Source organism: Colletotrichum karsti (assembly GCF_011947395.1).
Source record: "Colletotrichum karsti strain CkLH20 chromosome Unknown Scaffold20, whole genome shotgun sequence".
Lineage (NCBI taxonomy): Eukaryota > Fungi > Ascomycota > Sordariomycetes > Glomerellales > Glomerellaceae > Colletotrichum > Colletotrichum karsti.
The window spans coordinates 582,634-607,407 of record NW_024065920.1 but is presented as its reverse complement, the minus strand read 5'-3'; the positions used below and the strand labels follow the sequence as shown (position 1 = coordinate 607,407).

Sequence of the window (24,774 nt, the reverse complement as noted above, 5' to 3'; positions counted from 1 at the left end):
AAGCGTTCGAGTTGTCGTTGACATATGGTTTGGGCTTGCTTTAGTCGCCGTTGAGATAGAACGTACGAGGGAGACCTTGCCCACCTACTAAAACCAAAAACGACACGAGCAATCTGTCTGAGCCTGACCACGAATATTTATTTGGACTCAACTTCATGTGTTTTTTGAACGATGAAATAGAGGATGTATTGCTTTTTGTCTGCTCATTCATACTGCGTGTATCCATGTCATTACGGCTCCGTCCATGCATGCTCCCTCCCGCCGGCCCTGAAACATGTTTCTCGACTACGTCTAGATCGAGAGAGCTCTGGCTTTACTTCCCCCTCACTTAGTCAACAGAATTATGGGTGTAGCTGTACTTAACCAAGTACGCGACCCGCACTTTCCCTCTTCAAAAACTCCCGACTCCGTGCTGCTGTGTGTTTCTTCCTCCTCTTCTTCTCATGCACAACGACGATGACGGCGCGTATCCGTCATCACCTGTCCTTCTCTTTCACTCAGTACACGTAAAACGCCTGGGTCAGGGGCAGCTCCTCGGCCGGGTCGGCGCGGCAGACCTCGCCGTCGGCCTCGACGACGTAGCTCTCCGGGTCGACGCGCATCTTGGGCATGCTGTCGTTGTAGCGCATGTCCTTCTTGCCGACGCCGCGGCAGTTGCGGACGGCCTCGACGCGCTTCTTGAGGCCGTAGGAGGCGATGGCGCCCGAGGCGACGGACGACGCCGAGACGAAGAGCACCGAGGACGCCGGGACCAGGGGCGCGAACATGGGCCGCGCGATGATGGGCTGCACCGTCGGGATCGAAGCGTTGGGGTCGCCCTATTGAAGTTTGTTAGTATGAACGCGTTTTCTTCCACTTTTCGGGATCAATCTCTCTTACCATTTGCGCCGACGCGATGAGCCCGCTCTTGATGACGAGGGTGGGCTTGGTGCCGAACCACGCCGGATCCCATACGACCAGGTCGGCGAGCTTGCCGACCTCGACGCTGCCGACGAGGTGCCCGAAGCCCTGGGCGAGGGCCGGGTTGATGGTGTACTTTGAGACGTAGCGCTTGACGCGGAAGTTGTCGGCGCCGGTGCCCTCGTCCTCGGGGAGGAAGCCGCGCTGGAGCTTGTTCTTGTGGGCCGTGTTCCAGGTGCGGAGGACGACCTCGCCGCAGCGGCCCATGGCCTGGGAGTCGGAGGACATCATGCTGATGGCGCCGAGGTCGTGGAGGACGTCCTCGGCGGCGATGGTCTCGGCGCGGATGCGGGACTCGGCGAAGGCGACGTCCTCGGGGATGTTCTTGGAGAGGTGGTGGCAGACCATGAGCATGTCGAGGTGCTCGTCGAGGGTGTTGCGGGTGTAGGGGCGCGTGGGGTTCGTGGAGGAGGGGAGGACGTTGGGGTGCTCGACGACGGAGATGATGTCGGGGGCGTGGCCGCCGCCGGCGCCCTCGGTGTGGTAGGTGTGGATGGTGCGGCCGGCGAAGGCGTTGATGGTGGACTCGACGAAGCCGGACTCGTTGAGGGTGTCGGTGTGGATGAGGCACTGGACGTCGAGCTCGTCGCAGACGCTGAGGCACGTGTCGATGGCGGCCGGGGTGGTGCCCCAGTCCTCGTGGAGCTTGAGGCCGCACGCGCCGGCGTTGACCTGGTCGCGGAGGGCCTCGGGCGAGGAGTCGTTGCCCTTGCCGGTGATACCGATGTTGAGGGGCAGCGAGTCGCAGGCCTGCAACATCTCGCGCATGTAGTTCTTGCCCGGGGTGCAGGTCGTCGCGCTGGTGCCGGCGCTGGGGCCGGTGCCGCCGCCAAGCATCGTCGTTATGCCGGACGCGACGGCCTCGTTCGCCTGTTGGGGGCAGATGAAGTGGATGTGGGTGTCGATGCCGCCCGCGGTGATGATCTTACCCTCGCCGGCGACGACGTCGGTGCAGCTACCGACGATCATGTTGGGCGTCACGCCGTCCATGACGTCCGGGTTGCCCGCCTTTCCGATTCCAGTGATCATGCCGTTCTTGACGCCAATGTCGGCCTTGTAGATGCCGGACCAGTCGACGATGAGCGCGTTCGTGACGACCATGTCGAGCGATTCCGAGTCGGGCCGGCCCGTCGCCTGGCCCATGCCTTCTCTCAACGTCTTGCCGCCGCCGAACTTGCACTCGTCTCCGTACACCGTGAAGTCCTTCTCGACCCGGACCCAGAGGTCGGTGCTGCCAAGCCGGACCAAGTCGTCGGTGGTGGGGCCGAACATGGTCGCGTAAGCGGCCCGCTCCATCTGGAACAGCTCGGTGAAGTTGAGAATGGCCTCCGGTTCCGGGGCGTGGGCGAAACCGGCCAACTGCAACTTTTCGACAATTTCCTTTGCGCGCCACAGCTCGACGCCTCCGGTGGCCAGCCTGTTGCCGCCGCGGATGACCTTGTTCCCGCCGATCTCGACGAGGGTGACGGTCTTGACGTCGCCGGGCTCGAAGCGCACCGAGGTGCCGGCGGGGATGTCCAGGCGGTAGCCGTAGGACTTCTCACGGTCGAACTCGAGTTGCGGGTTCGTCTCGATGAAGTGGTAATGTGAGCCGACCTGGATCGGGCGGTCACCCCTGCTCGTCACCCTGAGTCTGATGCGGTTGCGGCCCTGGCTGAGTGTCACCCTCTTGGAGGCGACGACCACGGCGCCAGGCTGTTTCTTGGGCTCGTATGCCGTGACCTCGGCCTTGGGGAAGAGATCGTTGCTCGGCACAGGGAGGAAGCTCCCGTATAAGGCGCGCGCCAAGTCTCCGTCGTCTGTTGAGATGGGGCTGTGGACTGTGACCAGATACGTCCCTGAGGGAAAGGTGCCCTCGACTTGGATCTCGTGAAGGGTACTACATACTGCGGGCAGGACGTGACGTCTCCCCAGCATGGTGGCACCCAGGCTCATCAGGTCGGCGACGGTGTGATTGCCATCGCGGATGAGTTCTTGCAAGTTGCTCGCGATGAGAGCCTGTGGCGTGTGTTAGTGCATGAGAGATTGGACTCGAGCGATATCGTCACTGAGGTAGGTTTTCGTACCGTTGCTTCTGAGTGGTTCAACTTGACGCCCCTGGCAAGGCGACGCTGGGCCAGGAAGCCCAATTGAGAAATGGTGAGCTTATCGAGCTGCAATCACGACGTCCCCCGTTAACGTTGCTGTTCACTTTCCTCTGGCCCGCCAAGGCGACAGGGATGTGTAAGAGAGAAGAGACTAGGGGATACGAACCTCTTTTGGTACGAGATGCATCCTGACGAGAGCTTTCAATACCCAAAACCTCTCGAGAAACAGACGAAGAGCCTGAAGTTGTTGATGAGAAGGAAAAAAAGATCGAATTCCTCGTCAGCGCACCATACCCAGACCAGCAGAGTGTCCCCGAGAGATAGCGCCCGCCCGCGCCCGCGCCCAGGCCGGTCCAGTCTGGTGGCTGCCCCTCGGGCCTGGACCGGCGGCCAAGTGGAATGGGTTGATAAGGAATCAGGGCCCGGTGCGTTGGATGAGTTCCCGGAAAGGGCAGGTTCTGATAGGCCCCCCGCTGCTCTGTAGTTACCCCGCACAAGGAAGTTCCTGGGGGCGACAGGCACCGAACTGCCAATACAAGCCTCGATTCTGTCTAATAGGCATTACGTCCAATCTCAGCCGATAAGCTTGAGCGCCGTCTCATGCATCGGGCCGCTGTCGCTTTCTCCGAACACCACCTCCATATGACCTCCAACGTCTGCCGCCGTATCCGATGTACTCTGGTCATCCTCTTTACTCACCATGTCGAAGCAACGTCACTTTTCACGCACTGGAGTCTCCAACTTCGGTCTACCTCGGTTGAACGACCAGCACTGGCGGTCGAAACAGATCATGTCATGATAACCAGGGTCTTCGCGGTGGTAGCCCTATGGGTCAAGATGAGGTCGAACAGCGAGAGATATCAGAGCACCAATGGCAACTATCACGACGAAAGCATACTTTTCCAAGTCTGCCGAGCGGCGAAAACGAGAAAAGAAGATGACACAAGTAGCAGTGCCCAACATGTTGCTCGTCAAAGCTTCCCAGGCCTCACCCTAAACAGCCACTGCCAAGTGCTCTCGACAAGAAGTCGGAAATGAAATAAGTTTTCAAATGCAAGGACGGCTGCGAAGGGATGTTTTTCGAAAAAGAAGGGTTGAAAAGACTTTGCGAAAACAGCCACGCCAAGCTGGCGTGAGTTGCGGCGCATTGTCTCTGTGCGACCAGTTTCTTTCTGTCTTTGGGCTTTCAATTGTGCAGCTTTTGGGGTTCATCGAGACAACCAGAGAGACTTGGAAGGACACAAGGGTGATGCTGAGGTATGAGTATTGGTAACCTCTACCAAAGTCGCCTTTATCAACAAAGCCCCCCCTTCATGCCATCCTTTGGTCTATGTTACGATCATCAACTCAAGTGAGCTGGCTGCCTTATTCATCCTCAGTTACCACAACGGCGAATGTCCGACTTAGCATGGAAGCGTCTGGTTCCGGGCATTTGAGGTGACGATGGAAAGCAATATAAATTTTTATTTTCTCCGCGGGAGTCCCGTCTACCATTAGACATCCCCAGGCGGCCTTGCAATTTATCATTCGGCCTCAACTGTGTCTCATTTTACCTCGTTTCTCGAGTGCCCAAGCTGCTTCAGGCAAACCAGCCAAACATCACAATGAAGCTCTCCGCTCTCGTCCTCCTCCAAGCCGCGGCCTCAGTCCTCGCCAAAGCACCCTACTGCCACTACAAGGGTGTCGGCCAGATCTACATCGGCGGCCAACCCATCCCCGTCAACAACCGCTACACCCTGGCCGCCTACGACGTGAATGACCACATACCCACGGTATGCCACGACTTGTGGATGGAACTGCGGAACAAGTGGATGTGCGGGTAAAGCAAAGCCACCTCACTCCCCCCACCAACCGCTCTGGTTTCTGACGTGAAATTTCTCATCACAGAGTCTGGTCCTTCGGCAGATTCAAACACTACTGCCGTGACGCCGGAGACGGCATGCTCGAGTGGGAGTTCGAGAGCGGACTGGCTTGCAACAAGGGCATGGTCCACGATGCGTGGTACAAGGCCACGAAGAACAAGTACGGCGCCATCGACTGCGAGAAGAAGAAGAACTGAGTCCGTGGGTGGCCGGGGGGGACCTCTGTGGCCGCGGTGATGGTACTGGAAGGTTTCGTACTTTGTTGGACGAGCGGATGTCGAAAACCTTTAGAGATGGAAATATCCCAAGGTTCATGGTAACCCTCTTGGCTAAAAAGTATGCGGACGGAGAAAGACCTTGAAGAATTTGATGGAACCGGACTGTTGCCGTTGCTCTAAAGGGGTTTAAGAAGTTTACCCGATTCTATGCTTGCGATTCTTGGGAAGTAACATAAGCACTAACGTCATTAGATTTTGAGAAATCGATGTAAGTGGCAGTATTCCTGGTATTAACGGAATCAACATATCTAAGGTCTTGATGTGTAGGTACGTATGCTTATGAGAGCTGTAGGAGGTAGGGTGCCTAATTGCTACCTGGAGTAAGTGACAATTATGGCTTGAACCTACCATGAAGCTGGTGAACCTTTTCGTTGTAAGTCCCCTCTTCGCGATGCCCTCATGGTCCTTCTGCCAAAATGGTGTCGCCGTCACGCAGGTATAAGAAGCCGACTGCTGGGAAGAATTTTCTATCATTCCGGCATCCCTTCCCATCCCCTTTATTTCTTCATTGCAGATTACGCCAGGGTCGAACCGTACGCATCGGTATCGTAGCCACAATCGCAACCTGCCACCATGAAGTTCTTCTCACCAACCCTCCTCCTGCTCTGGGCAGTCACTCTCGTGTCCGCCGCGCCGCCAGCACCAGCCCTGACATCAGTCTCGGCACCAGCCCCGGCACCCAAGCCGGCACCCACGCCGGCGACCACGGCATCACCCGAGCCATCTCCCAAGCCATCACCCAAGCCGTCTCCCAAGTCATCGCCCAAGCCAGCACCGGTCCCGGCACCCACTCCCGCTCGCAACCCAGAGTCGCGCTGCGGAGGAAGGCCGAGGATGTGGGAATTCGTATGGATAGGCTACCAATACGGTGTGAATGCCCGCTTCATACCCGAGAACACCGACATCACCGAGATCTGCCACAAACTCTGGGCGGGAGTGCAGCGCTATGGACTCCCGTAAGTTTTCTCTCTCCCCCCCACGCCGCCCGGCCTCCTACAAGATGGATATAGCCCGGTTTGCTAACCACTTGTGTGTGTGTGTTGCTCGCAGGTGCGCTGCTTGGTCGCACAAGGAATACCCGCACTTCTGCGGCCAGCACCCCAACGTGAAGGAGCCGCATCTCTTGTGGAAATTCGAGGCCAGTAAGCTATGCAACCACAAAATGGTCGAGGCCGCCTGGTGGGAGGCCAGTAAGTTTTGACTCTTCTTCTTTCTCTCTTCCGACACCGTGTTCCCGAGCTGACATCTGCTTTTCTAGCGCATAACGAGTTCGGTGCTGTTGATTGCAAACCAATTTAAGCCCGTGCGAGGGCTAAACCGCATCGTGGTGTTGTTCTCCTGGACCTAGAGGGAGGAACTCGCAACAAAAAGTTCGACGCCGGGTTGGTTGAGAATTGGTATGAACTATTCGTGTTTGGTTGAAGGATTCCGGAGCACCTGAGGCGACTACGTGGAAACTGGTGTTAATAGGGGCACCTCAACGTACATGACCCGTATCAGCCCTGAAACTCTTACAACATTGGTAGCAAATTGAATCACACTTAGAGTCTGCGTTGATACAAACCATGATGTGATCTTGCCACGCAGAAAGGTGGACATTACAAATGATAGGCGCAGTCGTGCCAGCCAAACGGTAGATGCCCAATTAGAAATGTTCTGTGAGGAAGTGTTCATCATACATGGCAACTCACTCAAACATCAAGATTTGCCCCGCCGTACAAGTCATTCAGCACCAGTATTGATGTCTTCATTCATTCGATCTGGCTGTGTCGTGATTGCTATCGATAATGATAAGTCCTATGATCCCGTTCGCACTCCAGGCCTCTATAATTGCCCAAACGCCGTCGACCGTGTCGCGTGAAAGTCGAATACCCTCAAGCCTCCCACTTTAAAAAATGAAACCAAGCCAAAGACGCGCCAGTCATAACGTATGTCACCTTCGATGCAGTAGACTGCTCAGAAAAGTAAGTTCGCTGCTCGCTCACTCTTCCTCAACCTCTTCGTCCCACTGCGCCTTCTCCTTCTTCATCAAATCGCTCATCAAGTTAGCCTTGAAGATGGACGAGTCGGGTTCGGAGCTGCGCGGGACCTTGCCCAGGTTCTCGTCGTCAAAAACCGACCCAATAGTGTCGATCCACCTCTTGCGACGTTCCATGAGCGTCTTGGTCAAGTCGCCGATGCCCGGTCTGGCCATACCAGCCGCGCCGCCGACAGCATGACTGCCGCCTCCCGCACCACCCGGACGCTTGTTCTTCTTGCTCTTGCCCATAGTACGAGTTCGCTTGAGATAAGCGGCCTGGACCTGAGAGTCCAGATCCTCGAGAATGGTCTGGTACTCTTGGTGGGCCATGCGCTCCTTTACAAGCTCCGTAAGCCTGGCTTTGCGCGCGCCGTTGATGAGCATTTGCTCCCGCAAGCGACCCTGCAACAAGCGCAGACGTGCTGCTACCTCGTCGTCGTATGCACCGTCGTATTCGCTCTCGAAATTGCCTTCCTGGGGTAGGAAGCCTATGTGCCTGAGCTCCTGCTTGATTCGCTCGTCGACCTGGGTGTATTCCAGCTTGGGATGTGACGCCTTCTTCCAAGCCTCTGAGTTCGATTCGGGCATGAAGGACGCGGGCGGCACCGGTGGGGCCTTATCGTCACTGGAGCTCTGCGGTGCATCCCCAGTCTCGCCATTAACGCTGCCATTCATAGCGGTGTCGCCATTACTGACACCGTTGACGCTGGTCTTTTCTTCGTCAACCTGTGGGCGATTTTCGGGTCGCATTGCCTGCATCAACCGTGAGAGCAGCGGTCCGACTGAGAGCTTATCCGTCTCCGCTACCTCATCGTCCATGTTGTCAATCGCGCCGCGGGCCTGGTTCGGGGCCAGTTGTTCACGCCCGTTCTGAGGTTTGTCGAGTGCCATGGCGCCATCGTCTTCCGCCCAAATTTCGCTATAATGTTTCTTGCCTCTTTTGGGCATGTGGAAAGGAGTGACGCGGTCGCCTCGCTCTCTAAGAAAGGCGAGATCCTCCTCCGCAAATGGCCGAAAGTATGGTTCGATGTACGTCGAAAACGTCGAGAAGCTGATTTGGTTGTTCGGTTTGGCGCTGCTAAAGTCCTTATCGGGCGGATCTCCTGCTATGAGATCGGCCAAATCGCTTTTGGGAAACACGGCAACAGAGTAAATTTCCTTCAGCTCGTCTTCGGACATGCCAGAATGTGTCGGGCGAATTTCGTAGACGGTCGGGTCGGGGAAGGTCGAGGGGTCGTCGCCGAATGTGTGTGCCGCAGGCTGCGCCTTTTTGGGCGGCGCGCCCTCGTCTTCTGAACTTTCCTCGTCTTCATTTTCCTCTGCTTTGGTTTTTTCGTCGACTTCCATTGCTGAGGGCGTGGCGGGCGCGACTGGGGACAGGGAAGAACTGGCCGAGTCGTTGTCGCGCGAAAGCTTTCGTGGTTTAGTGGATTCCCTAAGCGGGGATGTCCGCTCTGGAGCAACAGGTGAGGTCAGTACTGAAGTGAATACGAGGAATACTCGCGGTGACGAGGTGAGCTCCCGACGAGCGTCGCATGCCCCACGAATAAACCAAGAAAAAAATGAAAAGGACACTAGGCCACGCAGGGCCAGGAAGGGGTAGCGACCTACCGACTCCAGCATCCTGGGGTGCCAGGGTATCTGCGGCCTTCCTCTTCTTCTTGTTCGTCTTGCCGGTCTTTTTGGAATCGCCGTCAGTCTTGCCGCCTTCGTTCGCGCCTTCGTCGACATCATTGATGTATTGCTTGCGGGTGTTGGCTAGTATGCGCATGCCCCTGTCGCAGAAGTTGCTTCGTCTGTCGATGGTCTCTTGCAGGCGCTGGAGACGAGCGATCATGGCCTCAAATGCTTTGAAGTCGGGTATCGCAGAGCTAGGTATGGATGAATCGACGAGGTCATCGTAGGTCAGGTTTCGGAACTGTTCGACACGAAGTTCGAGGTAATCGGTGTCGACAGCTTCGATGGGTGGCAGACTGGCGGACGGGACGGCAGAGCTCGGTGTTGTGTTGCGGCTGCGCTGTCGCATTGCGTTGGGCCCGGCCTTCTTGCCGGTGCCCTTCTGGCTCGCTGCGGGAGGCATCGCGGGATGTATGTGGTCGGTCTTCTCAAATGAGATCCAACTGTTGATGAAGCTGAATCATGCGGGTTGTCTTTGTTGAATGCTGAGATGGATTGAGATGTCGAAGTTTGGATTATGATGGTTGACGACGAGCGTCACTGGAAGTCGATATCGCGCCGCCCTGCACGCCAAGCAGCCTTATCGGATTGGTTGATGGCAGCAAAAGTATGGGTCGACCGCCCCTGGTTGTCGGGCATTGGGTACACCCTAGCGTTGCTGATGGAAAGTCTGGGGATGTACTCTGGAGCTCAGCTTCTTGTGACACGCGCCGGAAGGTACTTCGCTGTATGCAACAGCGCGTTAAAGGTAGGTAGGTACCTTGGGTGAGGTAGGGCGGATGTGGAACTCCCTCAGTTGCTGCAGCACGCTGTGTATTTATCACGATGACACTTCAAATTCGATCTCATGCTTCAATATATATCTTGGTACTCCAAGTTGTTTCATTTTGAGGTTTTGTATTGTTCTTTTTTCTTTTCATACATTCTTATGAATACGGGCGACTCGCTCGTTCATGTCGCCTCACACTGTGATCTGGTGACCTTACTCAGTTGCCATATTGTTCTGTGTATTTCTCTCAACGCTCAAAAGTATCTTTAACAAAAACATTCCATAACCAGTCCTCATTAGTCGTCCTGCGCCCTCTCGCCCGACAGACCGTCGCATTCCCAATTTTCATCACACATCATGTTCACAGAGAGAAGCTGGTGATCTCCGAACCACCCATGCGATCCATCTCCGGTGTGGGAGGAGGCAGGTTCTCAACCTTGGTGCAAATCCAGCACGAGGCATACATGTTGACGCGGTCGATGCAAGCACCTTCCGTACGGGCGCCGTGGCGCTTAGGAGAGAAGCCGTGGGCTTCGAACACCTTCACGTACCAGGGGCTCAGTGCAGACGATCGCAGAAGCACGCGGCCGCCCATCTTGAGCGCGCGGTTGAGCTTAGTGATCTGGGCGGCGGCTGCTTGGGAGCCGGGATCAAACCAGTCCATGCTGTCCATAATGACGGCGACGGTCAGAGTTCCGGGAGTGATGCGGTTAATGACCTCGTCAATCTCGTCCGTGTGAATGCGAAGGCCGTCCAAGGCGCCCGGGCGCGAGAGCTTGGCGTGCGCCTTCTCGGAGAGGTAGTCGGGGTGGCAGCGGCGGGTGAAGTCTCCAGTCATGCAGACATGGTAGTAGGGGTTGTTGGTGGCAATGTGAGTTTGTTCGGCGACGGGGTCGAGGGTGTCAACCATGTAGCGCCAGATAGCGTGAGAGCGGACCTTGCGGTGGGTAGGGGAAGGACCCTTGACGGCCTCACTCTCCGCGTGGTCGTTCTCAATCATGGCAAGCTGGTTCTTGGGAACGCCGAGGGCGGCCCAGAGGAAGCTCTCCTGGCTCACGACGAGGTTGCAGACGAGCTTGGACAGAAGGGCGGGACGGATCTTGTTGCGCCAGATCTCACGCTGCTCGTTGAGGGTCTTTGTGGAGAGGAGCTCCTTGACAGCGGCGCGGCATCCGAAGATGCGGCTGATCCAGCGGAAGACACGGATAGCGTGACGAGAGCCGCCGGTGTCATACAGACCGTACCCCTTGCTGTTGGCGAAGACATGGACGTTCTGGAGCCAGTACTGGAACGCTCGGCTGGACAGGTGAGGAGACAGCTTGGTAAGGAGCAGGTTGCGGAAGTCGGGATGTTTGCCCTCTCCGAATAACTTCCAGAAGTCCTCGTAAGGAAGAGCAGTGTATGACGCAACCTTGAGCTCCAGGAGGTGATTTTGTGTGGGGTTAAGGTCAACGGCGTGGATTCTGGCCGGGCTTTGCATAGCGTAAGAGAGAATGTTGTCTCCGGCGCTGGTGATGGCCAGCACGACGTCGTCCGAACCAAGCTTCAGCAAGCGCGCGTCCACCTGAGAATCCTCCCACGTAAAAGCGTAGATGTACTCGTCGTTGAACTGCTTGTGCTTCTGAAGTTGGTCATCGTAGTAGATGCGCCAGTGGTGGTTTTGATAGAAGAACGAGGGGAGAGGCAAGTTCGCCGAGAGGTTCTGGATCGCAGTCATGAAAGCCTTGGAACGAATCTCCGGCGCGGATCTGTCGATCGCGCGGGTGAGAGCATCGCCCTGGTTGGCAGGCAACAGGAGAGGAGACTCGGTGGCGAGAGCATCAATCTTCTCAATAATCTCGTGGGGGAGACTAGTAGAAGAGAAAGGCTTCTTGTGGCATCCGACCCAGATGTAGTAAGGGATGCGGCCAAGAGTATAGTTGCGAGTGTTGACGTTGAGCATGGTACCGAACTTATACTCGAGATAGTCACGACGGCTGGCCTCGAGGCCGACTCGGTCAATGTCGAACCACGCGCGCCAGAAAGTCCTCAGGAACCAGTTGACGTGGCGTCCGACGAGCCCACCGGTGTAGTTGCGAAACGCGAAATCAACTTGGGATTGAACGTAAAAGTCGACGACTCCCATAACACCGTCGGGAGACAGGAGAGAGGTGAGCGATTCGATAACGGAGTAGTAGTCAGGCTGCGAATTAAAGATCAGCACAAGTCAAAGCACAACATGATCCGTTGAAGACTTACAATCATGGACAAGCTGTATGACATGGTGATGAGATCCGCGCCGCCATGCTCGGCACGCTTCTGGGAGAAGTAGCTCAGGACAGGCGAACGAGGGGGAATGCGATTGCTCGGAATATCATTCTCATAATCCTCCAGGCGGAACTTTCTCGCATCCTCGCAAACGACCTTGACATTGTTCCAGCCAAGGCGTTCGAAGCGCTGTCGGGCAACCTCGCAGAGGGAGGGAGAGAAGTCGACCAAGTAGACGCTGGAGAAGTACTCGGGGACGTTGACGAACGCAGACATGGCCTCGATGTTCCAGCCTGTTCCTCCACCAACCTGAAGTTCGGGATCAGCAACAGCTCAGAACAATAGTAGCAACTACTTACATCAACCCAGATGCGCTTCTCTTTTCCGCCCTTCTTCGAAGCCTTCGTGGGGGCCTTGGCCTTCAACTGTGCTGCGACAAGCGCGAGCATGTCCTCCCTGCCTTGCAGGAGGAGCTTCCTGGTAGCATCATATGCGCCGGCTTGCTTCTTGTAGAAGCTCTCCAGGGCATCCTGTTGGGTGCCCTTCTTGTCGCCGTTATGCGGCTTGATGAAGCAGGAGTAGAAGAAGAGAAAGAAAGACTTGAGGAGGCCGGGAGCCTCGCTGCTCTCTTCATTCTTGGAAAGGAGCTTGGAAAACAGCAGGCCACTAAGGGCAACTGCGCTGAGTCCAGCAAAAGTGGTTTTGAGATCAAAGTCGAGGGGCAACATCATGTTACCACCAAGAGAAGCCATGGTATTCTCTCATTGCTCTGGGCGGAGAGAGGATGCGTTGAAGCGGTGCCGAAGCTATTGGCAAGTTGAATTGACGTAAAATGGTAAGTCTAGAGAAGAAGAGAACCGAAAGAAGGGGACTTCGTATAACCTGAGAACCAGCGCGAGTGATATATAGACTTTCAGAACATCGACTGCGGTGTTCTCTGAGGAGGTCACTCGACCAGGCACATGTAGAGTCTACATGGCATTGACGACCGTGGTTTGTGATAATCCGCGGTAGCATATACGTTGCAACAGCGTAGGTATGCTGTCATCGAATCGCACTGCTCGAGGTGAAGCAGACAGACCCTGGGTGATGTCTAGGACCCTGAAGATAGCAACCCCACTACGAGGAGCTCAATTGAGCCAACCCCGCCAGGTCGTTGTCGAGCTCTAGCGTGGGTGAGGTAAACACGGATGCCCATGCAAGCCCATGTGGACCAGCTCGTGTCGACCAATAACCAGAGCACATGGGCAAACCATCTGGATGTCAACGCAACGTCTGTACAACCGACATTGTCTGAGCCAACGTGCCTTGCGCCAATCCTTTGTTAGTTTAATGGCACGGGAAGCCTCGAAACATACCAGGTTGCCTCTTCCGATCTCGTGGGGTGCTGGACCTGGCTGTGACCAACATGGGCGATTCTCCCCTGATCCTAAGCTTCCCCCACGTTGCTGCTTCAGCACTGCCATTACAAGACGTGCCACGTAGATTCCATCTTGACAGAATTCGCGTTTAACGCGTGTCAAGATAGGAAAGTCCATGCTGTTGAGGGGCGCCATGGAGCTTGATCTGAAGACTCCAAGGATAACCAGCAGATGAGGCTTGCCCCTGGAAGAACTCCCGAAATTCCAAGTCATTGGGGCGCCTCCTGTCAATGGCGCTGTGCTCGCCAATTGACCGGCGGTAAATCGTCCACTCGAGCCAGACCAGGAGATTGCTTGTTACCATGCATAATCGTAGCGTTGCGTATCAGCGGGTGCACAATGCAAGCTGCCCGGGGTTGGAAGACCAGAAGATGATGCCAATGAGAGAAGGTGCTCAGGGCACATGGCCCCATTTGCAGCCTTCAGAGAGCTTGATAGCAGACGAGAGTTTGCCATCCTGCTACTTAGTGCTCTGTAGAGGGATGACTTCCCAGGTGGAGTTCTGTGGTCGATCAGTAGAGTGTTGAGGAGGTCGGGTTTGAGTCGCTCCTATCCTACGCCTTCTCTGAAGAGACAAAGCGCGACAGCCGATTCCTTCCGGCACCATTGCCATCCGGAAACGGGACCCGATGGTTCAATTGTACAGTACTGAACGGCATTGTAGGCAATTACCCTCGGACAAGCAACGCGATGTCGGCATCCAGCCAGAAGCTTCTCCCAAGAAGATCGTCTGCTGCCCGCCTCCCCTGCGCCCTGACGTATCAATGCCTGAGTGCGGAAGTGTGAGGAGGACGCAGCGAGATAATGTTCGTTCCCTCATACTGCGTGAGTACGTTCTTACCAGCTGAGTTCCTGACTTAGCTGAGTTGACCTTGCAGTTGGCAAGAATAAATGGTGGTTTTCTTCAGGCAAAGGTGTTCTGTGTGTGGTCTGTGCCAAGTCCACGGGAGACACAGGGTACGGCGTCTGGCATCATACGAACTACCGGAGTGAGACATCTAGGAACTCACAACAGACTGATTTATGTCATATACAAATCGAGTTTACTATTAATTAATGTGTGTAAGTCCAGCACTTGCAAGAGTACTACCTACCATTATGCCACCGATAACTTCGCTTCTTCAGCTCAATAAAATTCATTTCTCGTAGTTCGTGCCATGAACATCTACTTAGAGTAGCCCTTGTAAGTCCCGTCGACGCTTAGCATGAACACTGAGAATGAAATCGACGGCTTTTGCAGATTGAACTATCTAAACGTCAAACCACCCATTTGGCGTTTATCATCCAAGAACCTTGATGAATACAAATCAAATCTGAAGATTGTGTAGGCTTGAGAAAGAAGCTGTATTTCGGTGTAAGTGTCGGCAGTGGAGTAAAGACAGCCGGACACGCGACCACACCCGCTTGAACCGGCACACCATCGACGGCCGGACCCGGCTCCGGATCGGGAGCTTGAAATCACTCCGTGAACAAGCCGGCGCTAGTTGATCATAGTCGCAGCTCGAATCTCGTTTGGCGGGTGATTATATATGCCTGCGGTGGTTCAGGTCTTCCTTCTTCGAGAATAAGAAGCCCTTCACGGCCAGGCCAAATCTGCGTTTGAGACGAAATTCGTGGACCGGCCCTGACGAGCGCGTGGCCGACCTGTGCTTCATCGACGTCTCGTGATCCTTCGCTGAGCAAGTATCTGCTCCCTTCATAGTCCTCTAGCGGGTACCACACCTGGTTCATTGACAAACAATTCAATTTTGCCTAGACTGGTGATTGTACACTGGCCATTCCAATTCTAAACCCAGGCGCCCCCAAATCACGTACAATTCCTCCCCATGCCCTTTGACAGCTCCTATAACCGGCATACGCCGTCTCTGCAGCTCTTTCCCCCACCATTAAATCTATCGGTGGGATTCGCTACAGGCAATAATTTTGAACATCAACCCTCGCGTGCTCTATGTTTTGAGCAGTGAAAGAGTTGTCAACAACGCAACAAGACCGATCCCTCAATCGGAATCTTAAGCCTTCCACATGCGAGCGACGGCCTCGGTGACACCGACGTCGCTGGTCTCGAACTCGTACAGGCCGAGACCGACGAGGACGGTCGCGACGTTGAGGGCCCACATGGTGCCCTTGCGGAGCTTGGGGTACGTGTGGGTGGGAACGTAGTCGATGATGATGTTCTGGAAGCCGGTGTGGGAGTGGACGAGGATCAGGGCGCAGAGGACGGCGTCGGCCGTGGGGTTCAGGGAGCCGGCGGCGAAGGGGGTGATGGTGATGGGCACGAGGCCGGCGGCGAGGATGCGGTCGAAGGTCCAGTGGTAGGAACCGTGGGCGGGACTCGGGGAGGGGACGGGGGCGGGAGTGTTAACTGCACACGGGAAAGGGTCAGTTCATCATGCGCTCCGAGGCGACTTCGACTTCCGCGGGTGTTTTGTAGTCGTACCTGAACCCTGGATAACCTCTGTGGATAAACAATTAGCAGGAGTTCGCGAGTGAGGTGGGAGCGTTGTGCTCTGTACGTACGAGGACCGACGGGCAACAGATCCCTCTTGGCGGTGGTGTGGAAGGCGGCGGCCTTTATCGAGTTGTTGACGAACTCCTTCTGGACGGTAGGCTTGACGAAGGCAGAGCGGGATGCGCCGGTCTTGGCCATACGGGCAGCCACGGCGGTCTGCCTCAGCAGAGCAGGTCGCATGAACGAAGCCATTGTGAAGTATATGTCGAATCTCGTGCGCGGGCCCGTCAATCGGTTTTTCGGAGAGGGGAGAGTTCGTTCGCGAGGTCGGCCGGTCGAGAGTTGCTGTTCGCTGCGGGCTGGGATTGGGAGAGAGAATTCGGTGGATGATGCACTCGACCCGGCGATGGCGATGATGGATTGCCGAGGAGCTTATTTCGCGTGTGCTGTGATTGGCCAGTCTCTCCCGAACCTGTGAAAATGCTCCACGTGATTCGGATCGCGGGACGACGACCAGACACGGGAAGACCCGCCGGCTGACGGCGGAACGAAGATGCGATGATGTTTCTTATCAGCAGTCCGATAACAAAAATTTGGAGCTTTTGGAGGGTCCAGATGCGCGATGGGGCATTCGGGAGGTTTGCGAAAGTGTTGGGTCCTTTCTGAGGCGACCTGGATTCTACGCCTTGGCTTGCAACGTATTGTTCCACAATTTTCTTTGAGTCGTTCTTTTCAATACATTTCTGAGTGAAGATCCCGAGATCCTTCCCAGCGTAAAGTACAACCGAAGTGATGCTGTCGACGCTGGGGCCCCGCCTCCCCAGTCTGCGGCGGGACATCTGCGTACGATGCGCCAAGTTGCCTGCGGTCCAATCGCAACAGAACCGGTCCAGATGGATCTCTATGAGGGTGATAGCGAAGGAGAAAAGGGCGGCGGAGGAATGGGCGGAGAAAGCAAAACTCATTGAGAAGGGAGAGCATCCCCATATCTGGGACTTTTTCGAGGAGCGTGGCTACATCAAGGACGTCGCAGGGTGAGCAGTTGCACCGCTTCCTGGCCGAGGAATGAATACAGCTGACCAGAGACACCAGGCGCACACCACAGGTCAAGGAACTCCTGCGAACGAAGCGAATAGGTGCCTATGTCGGTGTCGACCCGACCGCACAATCCCTCCACGTCGGCCACCTCCTTCCCATGATGCCCCTGTTCTGGATGTATCTGAACGGCTACACGGCGGTGTCGCTCATCGGAGGCGCGACGGGCAGGATAGGCGACCCGACGGACCGTTTGAAGACGCGCGAGGTCATGAAGAACAGCGAGGTCCAGACCAACATCACAAAGATTCACTACCAGATGAAGAAGCTCTGGGTCAACATCGAGGAGCTCGGCAGGAGGCACGGCATGAAGCCGGACGCCGGGGCGAAGCGGCATCTCGTGAACAACAACATGTGGTGGCAGAGTCTGGCATTGTACGATGTGATGAAGAGGCTAGGACGTTACCTGCGCATAGGGCCCATGTTGTCCCGCGATACGTGAGTCCCGCCATTGCTCGTCACTCGTATTCGGCGAGGGGGCCTGTGCTAACCAGAGACACAGCGTCAAGAATAAACTCGAAAAGGGCGACGGCATGTCTCTCGCCGAGTTCGTCTACCCTCTGATGCAGGGCTGGGACTTTTGGCACCTGTATTCCAAACTCGGCGTGCAAATGCAGATCGGAGGCTCCGACCAGTTCGGCAACATCGTGACAGGCATCGAATCCGTCAAGACGATCCGCGAGTCCGAAGAGAACCCCCACTTAAAGCTGCCCAGCCACTGGACGGATGACCCCATCGGCTTCACCGTGCCGCTCCTGACAGACTCCTCGGGCGCGAAGTTTGGCAAGAGCGCCGGCAACGCCATCTGGCTCGACCCCTTCGCGACCAGCGCCTTCGACCTCTACGGCTACTTCATGAGACGCTCCGACGCCGAGGTCGGGAAGCTCCTCCGCCTCTTCACCTTCCTCTCGAACGAAAAGATCGACGCCTTGATGCGCGAGCACGAGCAAGATCCGCCCAAGCGCGTCGCGCAGCACACCCTCGCCTTCGAGGTCCTGAGCCTCGTCCACGGCTCCACTGTCGCCGTCCGCGAACAGCAGCAGCACAAGCTCTTGCACGGCAAGGGTGGCGCCGCCGTCGACGCCGATGGCAACCCGTACCAGGCCGTCGAGGGCCACCCCACGACGCTGAACAACGCCCCGAAGATGGACATGCAGCTCCCCGCCGACCTGATCTACAACCGGGGCATCGCGCGCATCCTCCACGCCGCGGGCCTGAGCAGCTCCGTCAGCGAGGCCAACCGTCTCGCCTCGGGCAGCGGCGCCTACGTCGCCGCCGCCCCGGGCAAGGACATGCGCGGTATCGTCCCCGGCAACCTGGACTGGACGCCCGTCAAGCTGTGGTTCCCCAAGGACGTGCCCAAGTTCCTCATCGACGACCGCATCCTCATCCTCCGCAAGGGCAAGCACAACGTGCGTATCGTCGAGGTCGTCAGCGATGAGGAGTGGGAGAAGAGCGGCCAGTCATACCCCGGCGAGCCGCTCAAGGGCAAGACGCGCGTGATGATCCAGAAGCTCAAGGAAGTCGCGAAGGAGGAAGGCAAGTCGCCATCGCAGAGGGAATTGATGAAGATGGTCAAGCAGAAGCTGGGGGAGGAGGAGGAGGCTGTTGAGGTGGCGAACAACCCAGACATCCAGTTCCCCACGAGGAGCGAGCGCGTGCGCGTGCGGGAAGCACTCAAGGACTCCCAGGGGAAAGATGAAAAGAAATGATTTCTAGGGCGACGCGATACCATGTACAATGCCTGTACGACGATGTATAATATGCTAGAAAATGTAAAATACCATCCCTCTGATCACATCCAGTACTTTCGTTACCTCTCATCGGTAAAACACAGTCAAGTCCCCCGTTGGGACGGGCAGAGCCTTTAGTTTCTCCATAATCTCCCCATCCGTCAGGTTGTTCTCTGTGATGATCTGGTCAAAAGTGTGGCATCCGTCGGTATACTTCTGTAACGGATCCCCGCCAGCCTTGGGCGCCGCCTGTCCCGTCGCCAACGCCGCCAGATACTGCTTGGAGACGACGTACTTGTGCGCGCGGTAGAGACACCCCTTGATGACGCCGAACTGCACCAGCCTCCTCACATCAACGTACCTCAGCACATCGAACCCGGCCTCCTGATGACCCCTCAGCCATTCCATGACGCTCTTGCCGACGCAGAAGCTCGTCATCAGCTTCACGAGCATGAAGTTGCTCACGCGCTGACGGGCGTGGATGCAGACGTAGGCGGCGCACTCGTCGACGATGCCGTCCTGGTTGGCGACGAAGTCGTGGATGCCGGGGCGGGGCGCGTAGCAGGAGCCGAAGAAGAACATGTCGAGCAGGAGGACGGTGTCGTAGTAGAGGAGGTGGCGGAGGGCGAGCTTGGCGAGGTCGAGGGAGACGTCGGCGGCCCAGGCGATGCGGCGGACGTCGTTGACGCCGTCGATGTGGGCGACGACCTTCTGCATCGTCAGGTCCCACGTCGGGTCGACGATCTCGGCGAACTTCATCTTGGCGACGGGCACGTGCCAGCCCTTCACCTGCGGCGGGGTGGCGTGGTGGGGGAAGAGCTTCATGTTGATCGTGTTCGCGTCGTCTGGGGTTGGTCGGTCAGTACTGGGTGTGGCTCACCAGCGGGGGAGGAACAACAGCAACTCACCGACCGGAATCATGCACTCGCCGTAGTTATTCAGATCCTCCTTGACAATCTCCAGCAAACTCTCAATCGGCCTGCGATCCCCTCCCCTGAGCCCGCCGCCGCCGCCGCCGCCGACACCGGCGCCCTCTTGGCTGAGATACTCGTTCTGCTTCTCCATCTCCTTGAACGTGACGGCGAGGCGGCGCACGACGGGCTCGTACGGCGCCTGGTCGGCGTCGGCGTCCAGCACGATGCCGAAGTTGAAGATGAACTCGTTGCGCTGATACTTCTCGTGCGGGATCAGGACGGGGAACCCGAGGACCGCGTACTTGCCCTCCGGGTCCTGCACCGTCATGTACCTGTTGAAGAAGGCCTTGCGCGGCATGATGTACTCCTGCATCACGTCCCAGTCGATCAGCGGCGGCTTTGTCGCGCCGGGGCCCGCCGTGATGCATCCCGGCGGCGACTGGGCCACGATGTGCGGGCCTATTGGATTGAGGTCAGCGATTGCACTCTCACGGGGTACGGCGAGGCTCAAGGCGGGTGAGAGCTCTGCGCTGCAGAAAGGAAGCTACTTGCCTTCCTGTGGGAGGAATCTAGCATAGAAAATGCCTTGAATCATGACTGCTACATCTTCAGGTAACCAGTTCAAATATGTGATGTGCTTAGATTGAAGCCGTGATTAGCGGCTGTTTCATTGAAGAGAGAAGTTGAGTCTCATCGAGGTACATGCTTTTTTTCTCGGATAGTCGAGTTGCCCCATCCAAACCACATCACTTTGTCAGCGAGGAAATGAAGACCAGCACTTCAAACGTATCTTGTTTTCATTGAGGTAAAACTACAATTTTTGGGTAGAGACGGCTTGCGGAATTACCAGTGTGCTATTTCCTTCAGGCATGCCGTCTCCAGAGAAATGTTGTATGAGCTGTCATAAACGTCGTGCCTGGTCAATTTCCTATCGCCTGAAAAATGCCAGAAACAAAGCCCAAAGCAACTAGGTAGGGTATGTGCTGCTCCCTGCAACAGGCCTCAAGCTATCAACCATTAAAGCGCGCGTCCTCCACGGCCGCCACGGCGCTCCGCCCAAACCATAACATCTTCGTCCCTCGTGTCATGCTGTCATACTCATAATTAGCCGCTGAGAAGATGCTCAATTGCGCCTTGCACGCTGCCGCCGCTCCGTCTAAGGGCAGCCACGTTTCTATCAAAGTCAAAAAAGCCCATGTCGTTGAGTTGGCGCAACTGCTCGGCGTAGCGCTCCTCAGGCGGACGGTTGTCAGGAGGAGCCGGAGAGCCACCAGCACCGCCAGCACCGCCTGCACCACCCAGCCCCCACATCTGCATCATCTGTTGCATCATCTCAGGGTTGACTTGACCAAAAGGTGAAGCGAACGGGTTGGGGGGAGCTTGTCCTTGACCTTGCTGGCCTTGACCCTGGGCAGCATAAGGAGGAGGCGCGAAAAGAGCGGCAAAGGGGTTGGCTGGGGGCGGGCTTGTAGCGCTGCCTCCCTGAGCATCTGTCGTGGCTCCGGCGGCAGCTCCTGTGGTGTTTTGCGCATTGTCGCCCGTCGTCGTGCCGGTAGCAGCAGTGCCGGCGCCGGCGCCTTGTTGAGGAGGCGCGAAAGGGCTGCCGGCACCAAAGAGCGCGCTGAGGTCGCCAAGTCCCTCCATGCCGGCGCCGCCAGGAAAGCCCGGGAAACCGGCGAAAGGCGAACGTTGCGCGTTGGCCTGTTGATCAGCAGCCGCAGCTTCGGCCGGCGTGGTGTCGGTGGCGCCAGGTGCCGGGAAAGCAGCATTTCCTCCTCCTCCGGCCATGTTGCGCTGCATTCTCATAACGTTGCGGAGCATGTCCGGGTTTGTCATCATCTGGCGCATGAAGGGCGATTGGATAATCTCGCGGGCGTTGGGGACGTTCCTCAGGTGGGGGTTGCTCTGAATCATATAATTGATGAAGTCAGGGTTGTCGAGAGCTGCGTTCATGGTCTGAAGCATGGAGGGGTCGGACAACATCTGGGCGAGTTGGTCGTCGGAAGGCGGGGCACCCATCTGCAGAAGGTAAGATTAGCCCATGTAACGCGATATTTGTCTGTGATTGTGGTAGGCACTCACTCCTCCGTCGGCTCCAAATGTCTCGCGACTGGGAAGGTTGATGTGGCCGGCATATCTCGCGCCGGTCAGGCCAGCAAGCAGGTTGTTGGCGGTGCCAGCTTGCATGTTTGTGGGAACAGCGGGTGCGGCAGGTGTCGAGGAGGAAGCGGCGGGCTGGGGCGCGGGGTTGCTGGCAGCGCTCTTGACCATGTGAATAGTGTTGTTGGGCTTGATTTTGTAGGTGCCAAGGGTATCGTCGTTCTTCATGACGCGGCCAGAGTAGATAAGGCGCTGGCGCTCGACGGGGACGTTTTCAAAGTCATCGCCGGCGAGCTTGGTCTTGAGGTCGAGCACGGTGGCCGACTCGGCCATGGTGATGACGTGGTTGCTATCCTGGCCGGTCTTCACCTTGAAGGTGACCTGGGCATCGCCGCTGCCCTCTGCGTTGTCGGCCATTGCCTCGTTCGATATTGTGTTGATTCGGTAGACGAGCTAAATGATAGCCAGAGTTTGAGGTATTCGTATTCGGGAGTTCGCTAACGCGATGACGACGTCTTTACTCGCGGATGAACGGGTTGCGGAGGGGTAGTAGTTGAGGAAGAAGAAGAAGAAGGACAGAATAAGGAAAAAAGGTGGGATGAAGAGGTTGTTGGGAATTTTTGGAAGCAGGCGGCGACGTATGCGAGTTGCGGCAAAGTCAGGGTGGTTGTGAAGGTCAACTGCTACTGAGGCAAGGCAGGCAATGAATGGTAGAAGGTTGGCTGGTCGGTCAGGTCGGTAGCTGCGGTCGCAGATTGGACGTCAGTTGGTGAAGTGGATTGAGGTGAGCGTGTGGATCTAGGTAGGACGGGAGGGGCAACTCACGCTGCATCTCCGCTCCACTGGCGTCGGACGGACCCTCCACTGACCACTGTGATTACGGCGGTCGCCTGTGCAAACCTCACGAATTACCTAGGTGCTGCTTGCCGCGGCGCGCTAAGGCGGGAGCAGGGGTCGCTTCAGCTAAGGTCCGGTACGACAGCGGCCTCTTCCTATCGCTTCTCGCTGCGAATCTGGACCGTTTGTGTTGCAGTTGCAGTGAGGGAAGAACACACAGACTTGGGAATGATGGCCATCTCAGATATCACCCGCAAAGGCTTTCTTTCGCATTATTTGTTATCCAAAAGACGTACATAGCAGATCACCGCAAATGGGTGTTGGCAGCAACTGCGAAAGATCCGAGCCGTTAAACGGGCAGCGAGCACCCCGGTTCCAATACAATAGTTTAGGCAGGTTAGTAGGCCCCTTTGTCGCCATTCCTTCCATCGTCATCCATCACCTTCCACCCTCAAATCAGCCATGGGGATATGATCTGGCCACGACCTGATGACATGGTATTCCGCAATCCCACCGACGGAATTGCGCGCTTTGCTGGTGAACTTCAATTAAGCACCGACATCACAGATTTACTTTTGACCTGTCTCTCCAACCACCATTACGGGAACATCATAGGCGCAACATCGTAAACTCAGAGCGCTTGGATCGATCTTCCATGAATCCGACTTGATCAACTCTATTTTCAACGTCTGATGTGTCAGCAGCCAACAGATTCCCTCCAAGTTTCTTCACTTAACACTAGCCACGACGGGAACCATCCAATGTCGCCATCGCCACGCGCCACAGTAGCGGGAATGACGATGGTGCCGTACTGAAGTAGAAGGCCGACAGAGTCCTGGTCCGAGCTCCAGCTTCCCCCGGAATTTGGACACCGACCCACCGATTATGCCTCGGCTCTCCTCCCCCTCGGGGTCCCAGGGACTGCCGTATGGGGTAGCACTCGGTGTAAGCTAACGACTCTCGAAGCTTTCACTCACTCGGATCTTGGTCTTTTTCATCGTAAACACATCTATCTCATTCATTGAAGCCAATCTCTCACACTCTGCCCATATCGCATCTCAATTGAATCACCTCCATCACTCTTCGAAGTGTTCTAGCACACAGCGTCGTCATCACAATGCGCGGCATCCAGATCAAGGAATATGTCAAGGTAAGTTGGTTCCCCAAACCATACCCATCCTTTGGATTCACAGACTCATTTTCATACCAAAAGACGCCCAAGGAGCTCCGCGTAACGGATCTCCCGGATCCCGTCCCCAAGGACAATGAGTACCTCGTCCAAGTCCACGCCACCGCCGCCAACTTCTTCGACATCCTCCAGATCCAAGGCAAATACCAGACACAGCCACGTAAGTATTCCTACAACCCATTTCTCATCACCTCGGCGCAGCCGGGATAACACCAATCTCCAGCCTTCCCCTGGACCTCGGGCTGCGAGTTCGCCGGCATAGTCCTCAAGGCGCCCCCGTCCGCGAAGTACCCCGTCGGCTCCCGCGTCTTCGGCGCCACCCAGGGCGCCTTCGCCGAGAAGTGCGTCGCCCGCGAGAAGGACATCCTCCTCATCCCCGACGGCTGGTCCTACCAGGAGGCCAGCGGCCTCTTCATCACGGCCCCGACCTCCTACGGCGCCCTCGTCGTCCGCGCCGGCATCAAGGCCGGCGACATCGTCCTCGTCCACGCCGCGGCCGGCGGCGTCGGCCTCGCCGCCGTCCAGGTCGCCAAGGCCTTTGGCGCCACCGTCATCGCCACGGCCTCCACCCAGCGCAAGCGCGACGTCGCCGTGTCCTTCGGCGCCGACCACGTCGTCGACTACCGCGACCCGGAGTGGCCCGCCAAGGTGAAGGCGCTGACGCCCGGCGGGAGGGGCGTGGACATCGTCTACGACCCCGTGGGCATGGTCGATGCCAGCACCAAGTGCACGGCCTGGAATGGTCGTATTCTCATCATCGGCTTCGCTGCTGGTAAGATCGAAAAGGTGGCCATGAACAAGGTACTCCTCAAGAACATTAGCCTCGTGGGTATCTTCTGGGGCCAGTACGCCGTCAGGGAGAAGGAGACTGTTGTGAAAGTCTGGGAAGGCATCATGAAGCTGGTTGCGGAGGGTAAGTTGCGCGGCACCGAGTTCACCGACGAGGAGTTTGTTGGGCTCGACCGGATTCCCGAGGCTCTGATAGCCCTGGGCAGTCGAGGCACATGGGGTAAAGTTGTCGTCAAGGTTCCGCAGGACGGACAGAGTAAGCTGTAAAGTGATATGTGTATTACCTAGATGAAGCCAGATATAAGACTCAAGACACAATATGAGAACCGATTTCACCGTTCATCTCG

At 56.6% G+C, this 24,774-nt stretch overlaps 10 protein-coding genes across 10 annotated transcripts; 4 read left to right on the top strand and 6 right to left on the bottom strand.

The window, feature by feature from the left end:
* Window positions 1-497: 497 nt before the first annotated feature.
* CkaCkLH20_06772 (urease) lies at window positions 498-3,089 on the bottom strand (the record flags this gene model as incomplete). Its single annotated transcript, XM_038889489.1, has 3 exons — window positions 498-818; window positions 880-2,958; window positions 3,027-3,089. 3 exons carry the CDS (start codon window positions 3,087-3,089, stop codon window positions 498-500), a joined length of 2,463 nt encoding a protein of 820 aa, XP_038745301.1.
* Window positions 3,090-4,651: 1,562 nt separating this feature from the next.
* Window positions 4,652-5,106, top strand: CkaCkLH20_06771 (uncharacterized protein; the record flags this gene model as incomplete). Its single annotated transcript, XM_038889488.1, has 2 exons — window positions 4,652-4,866; window positions 4,935-5,106. The coding sequence occupies 2 exons, from the start codon at window positions 4,652-4,654 to the stop codon at window positions 5,104-5,106; spliced, it is 387 nt and encodes a 128-aa protein (XP_038745300.1).
* Window positions 5,107-5,760: 654 nt separating this feature from the next.
* CkaCkLH20_06770 (uncharacterized protein) lies at window positions 5,761-6,486 on the top strand (the record flags this gene model as incomplete). The annotated part of the gene is made up of 3 exons (XM_038889487.1): window positions 5,761-6,143; window positions 6,238-6,377; window positions 6,446-6,486. 3 exons carry the CDS (start codon window positions 5,761-5,763, stop codon window positions 6,484-6,486), a joined length of 564 nt encoding a protein of 187 aa, XP_038745299.1.
* Window positions 6,487-7,168: 682 nt separating this feature from the next.
* On the bottom strand, window positions 7,169-9,287 carry CkaCkLH20_06769 (transcriptional regulator; the record flags this gene model as incomplete). Its single annotated transcript, XM_038889486.1, has 2 exons — window positions 7,169-8,661; window positions 8,819-9,287. The coding sequence occupies 2 exons, from the start codon at window positions 9,285-9,287 to the stop codon at window positions 7,169-7,171; spliced, it is 1,962 nt and encodes a 653-aa protein (XP_038745298.1).
* A 727-nt stretch (window positions 9,288-10,014) lies between these two features.
* CkaCkLH20_06768 (3-amino-3-carboxypropyl transferase) lies at window positions 10,015-12,652 on the bottom strand (the record flags this gene model as incomplete). Its single annotated transcript, XM_038889485.1, has 3 exons — window positions 10,015-11,835; window positions 11,892-12,209; window positions 12,260-12,652. 3 exons carry the CDS (start codon window positions 12,650-12,652, stop codon window positions 10,015-10,017), a joined length of 2,532 nt encoding a protein of 843 aa, XP_038745297.1.
* A 2,678-nt stretch (window positions 12,653-15,330) lies between these two features.
* Window positions 15,331-16,022, bottom strand: CkaCkLH20_06767 (CybS protein; the record flags this gene model as incomplete). The annotated part of the gene is made up of 3 exons (XM_038889484.1): window positions 15,331-15,683; window positions 15,759-15,776; window positions 15,839-16,022. The coding sequence occupies 3 exons, from the start codon at window positions 16,020-16,022 to the stop codon at window positions 15,331-15,333; spliced, it is 555 nt and encodes a 184-aa protein (XP_038745296.1).
* A 540-nt stretch (window positions 16,023-16,562) lies between these two features.
* CkaCkLH20_06766 (tRNA synthetase class I) lies at window positions 16,563-18,577 on the top strand (the record flags this gene model as incomplete). Its single annotated transcript, XM_038889483.1, has 3 exons — window positions 16,563-16,804; window positions 16,863-17,303; window positions 17,368-18,577. The coding sequence occupies 3 exons, from the start codon at window positions 16,563-16,565 to the stop codon at window positions 18,575-18,577; spliced, it is 1,893 nt and encodes a 630-aa protein (XP_038745295.1).
* A 108-nt stretch (window positions 18,578-18,685) lies between these two features.
* Window positions 18,686-20,023, bottom strand: CkaCkLH20_06765 (uncharacterized protein; the record flags this gene model as incomplete). Its single annotated transcript, XM_038889482.1, has 2 exons — window positions 18,686-19,443; window positions 19,507-20,023. 2 exons carry the CDS (start codon window positions 20,021-20,023, stop codon window positions 18,686-18,688), a joined length of 1,275 nt encoding a protein of 424 aa, XP_038745294.1.
* Window positions 20,024-20,616: 593 nt separating this feature from the next.
* Window positions 20,617-22,029, bottom strand: CkaCkLH20_06764 (uncharacterized protein; the record flags this gene model as incomplete). Its single annotated transcript, XM_038889481.1, has 2 exons — window positions 20,617-21,531; window positions 21,595-22,029. 2 exons carry the CDS (start codon window positions 22,027-22,029, stop codon window positions 20,617-20,619), a joined length of 1,350 nt encoding a protein of 449 aa, XP_038745293.1.
* A 1,537-nt stretch (window positions 22,030-23,566) lies between these two features.
* Window positions 23,567-24,694, top strand: CkaCkLH20_06763 (zinc-binding dehydrogenase; the record flags this gene model as incomplete). The annotated part of the gene is made up of 3 exons (XM_038889480.1): window positions 23,567-23,599; window positions 23,663-23,798; window positions 23,862-24,694. The coding sequence occupies 3 exons, from the start codon at window positions 23,567-23,569 to the stop codon at window positions 24,692-24,694; spliced, it is 1,002 nt and encodes a 333-aa protein (XP_038745292.1).
* Window positions 24,695-24,774: the final 80 nt, after the last annotated feature.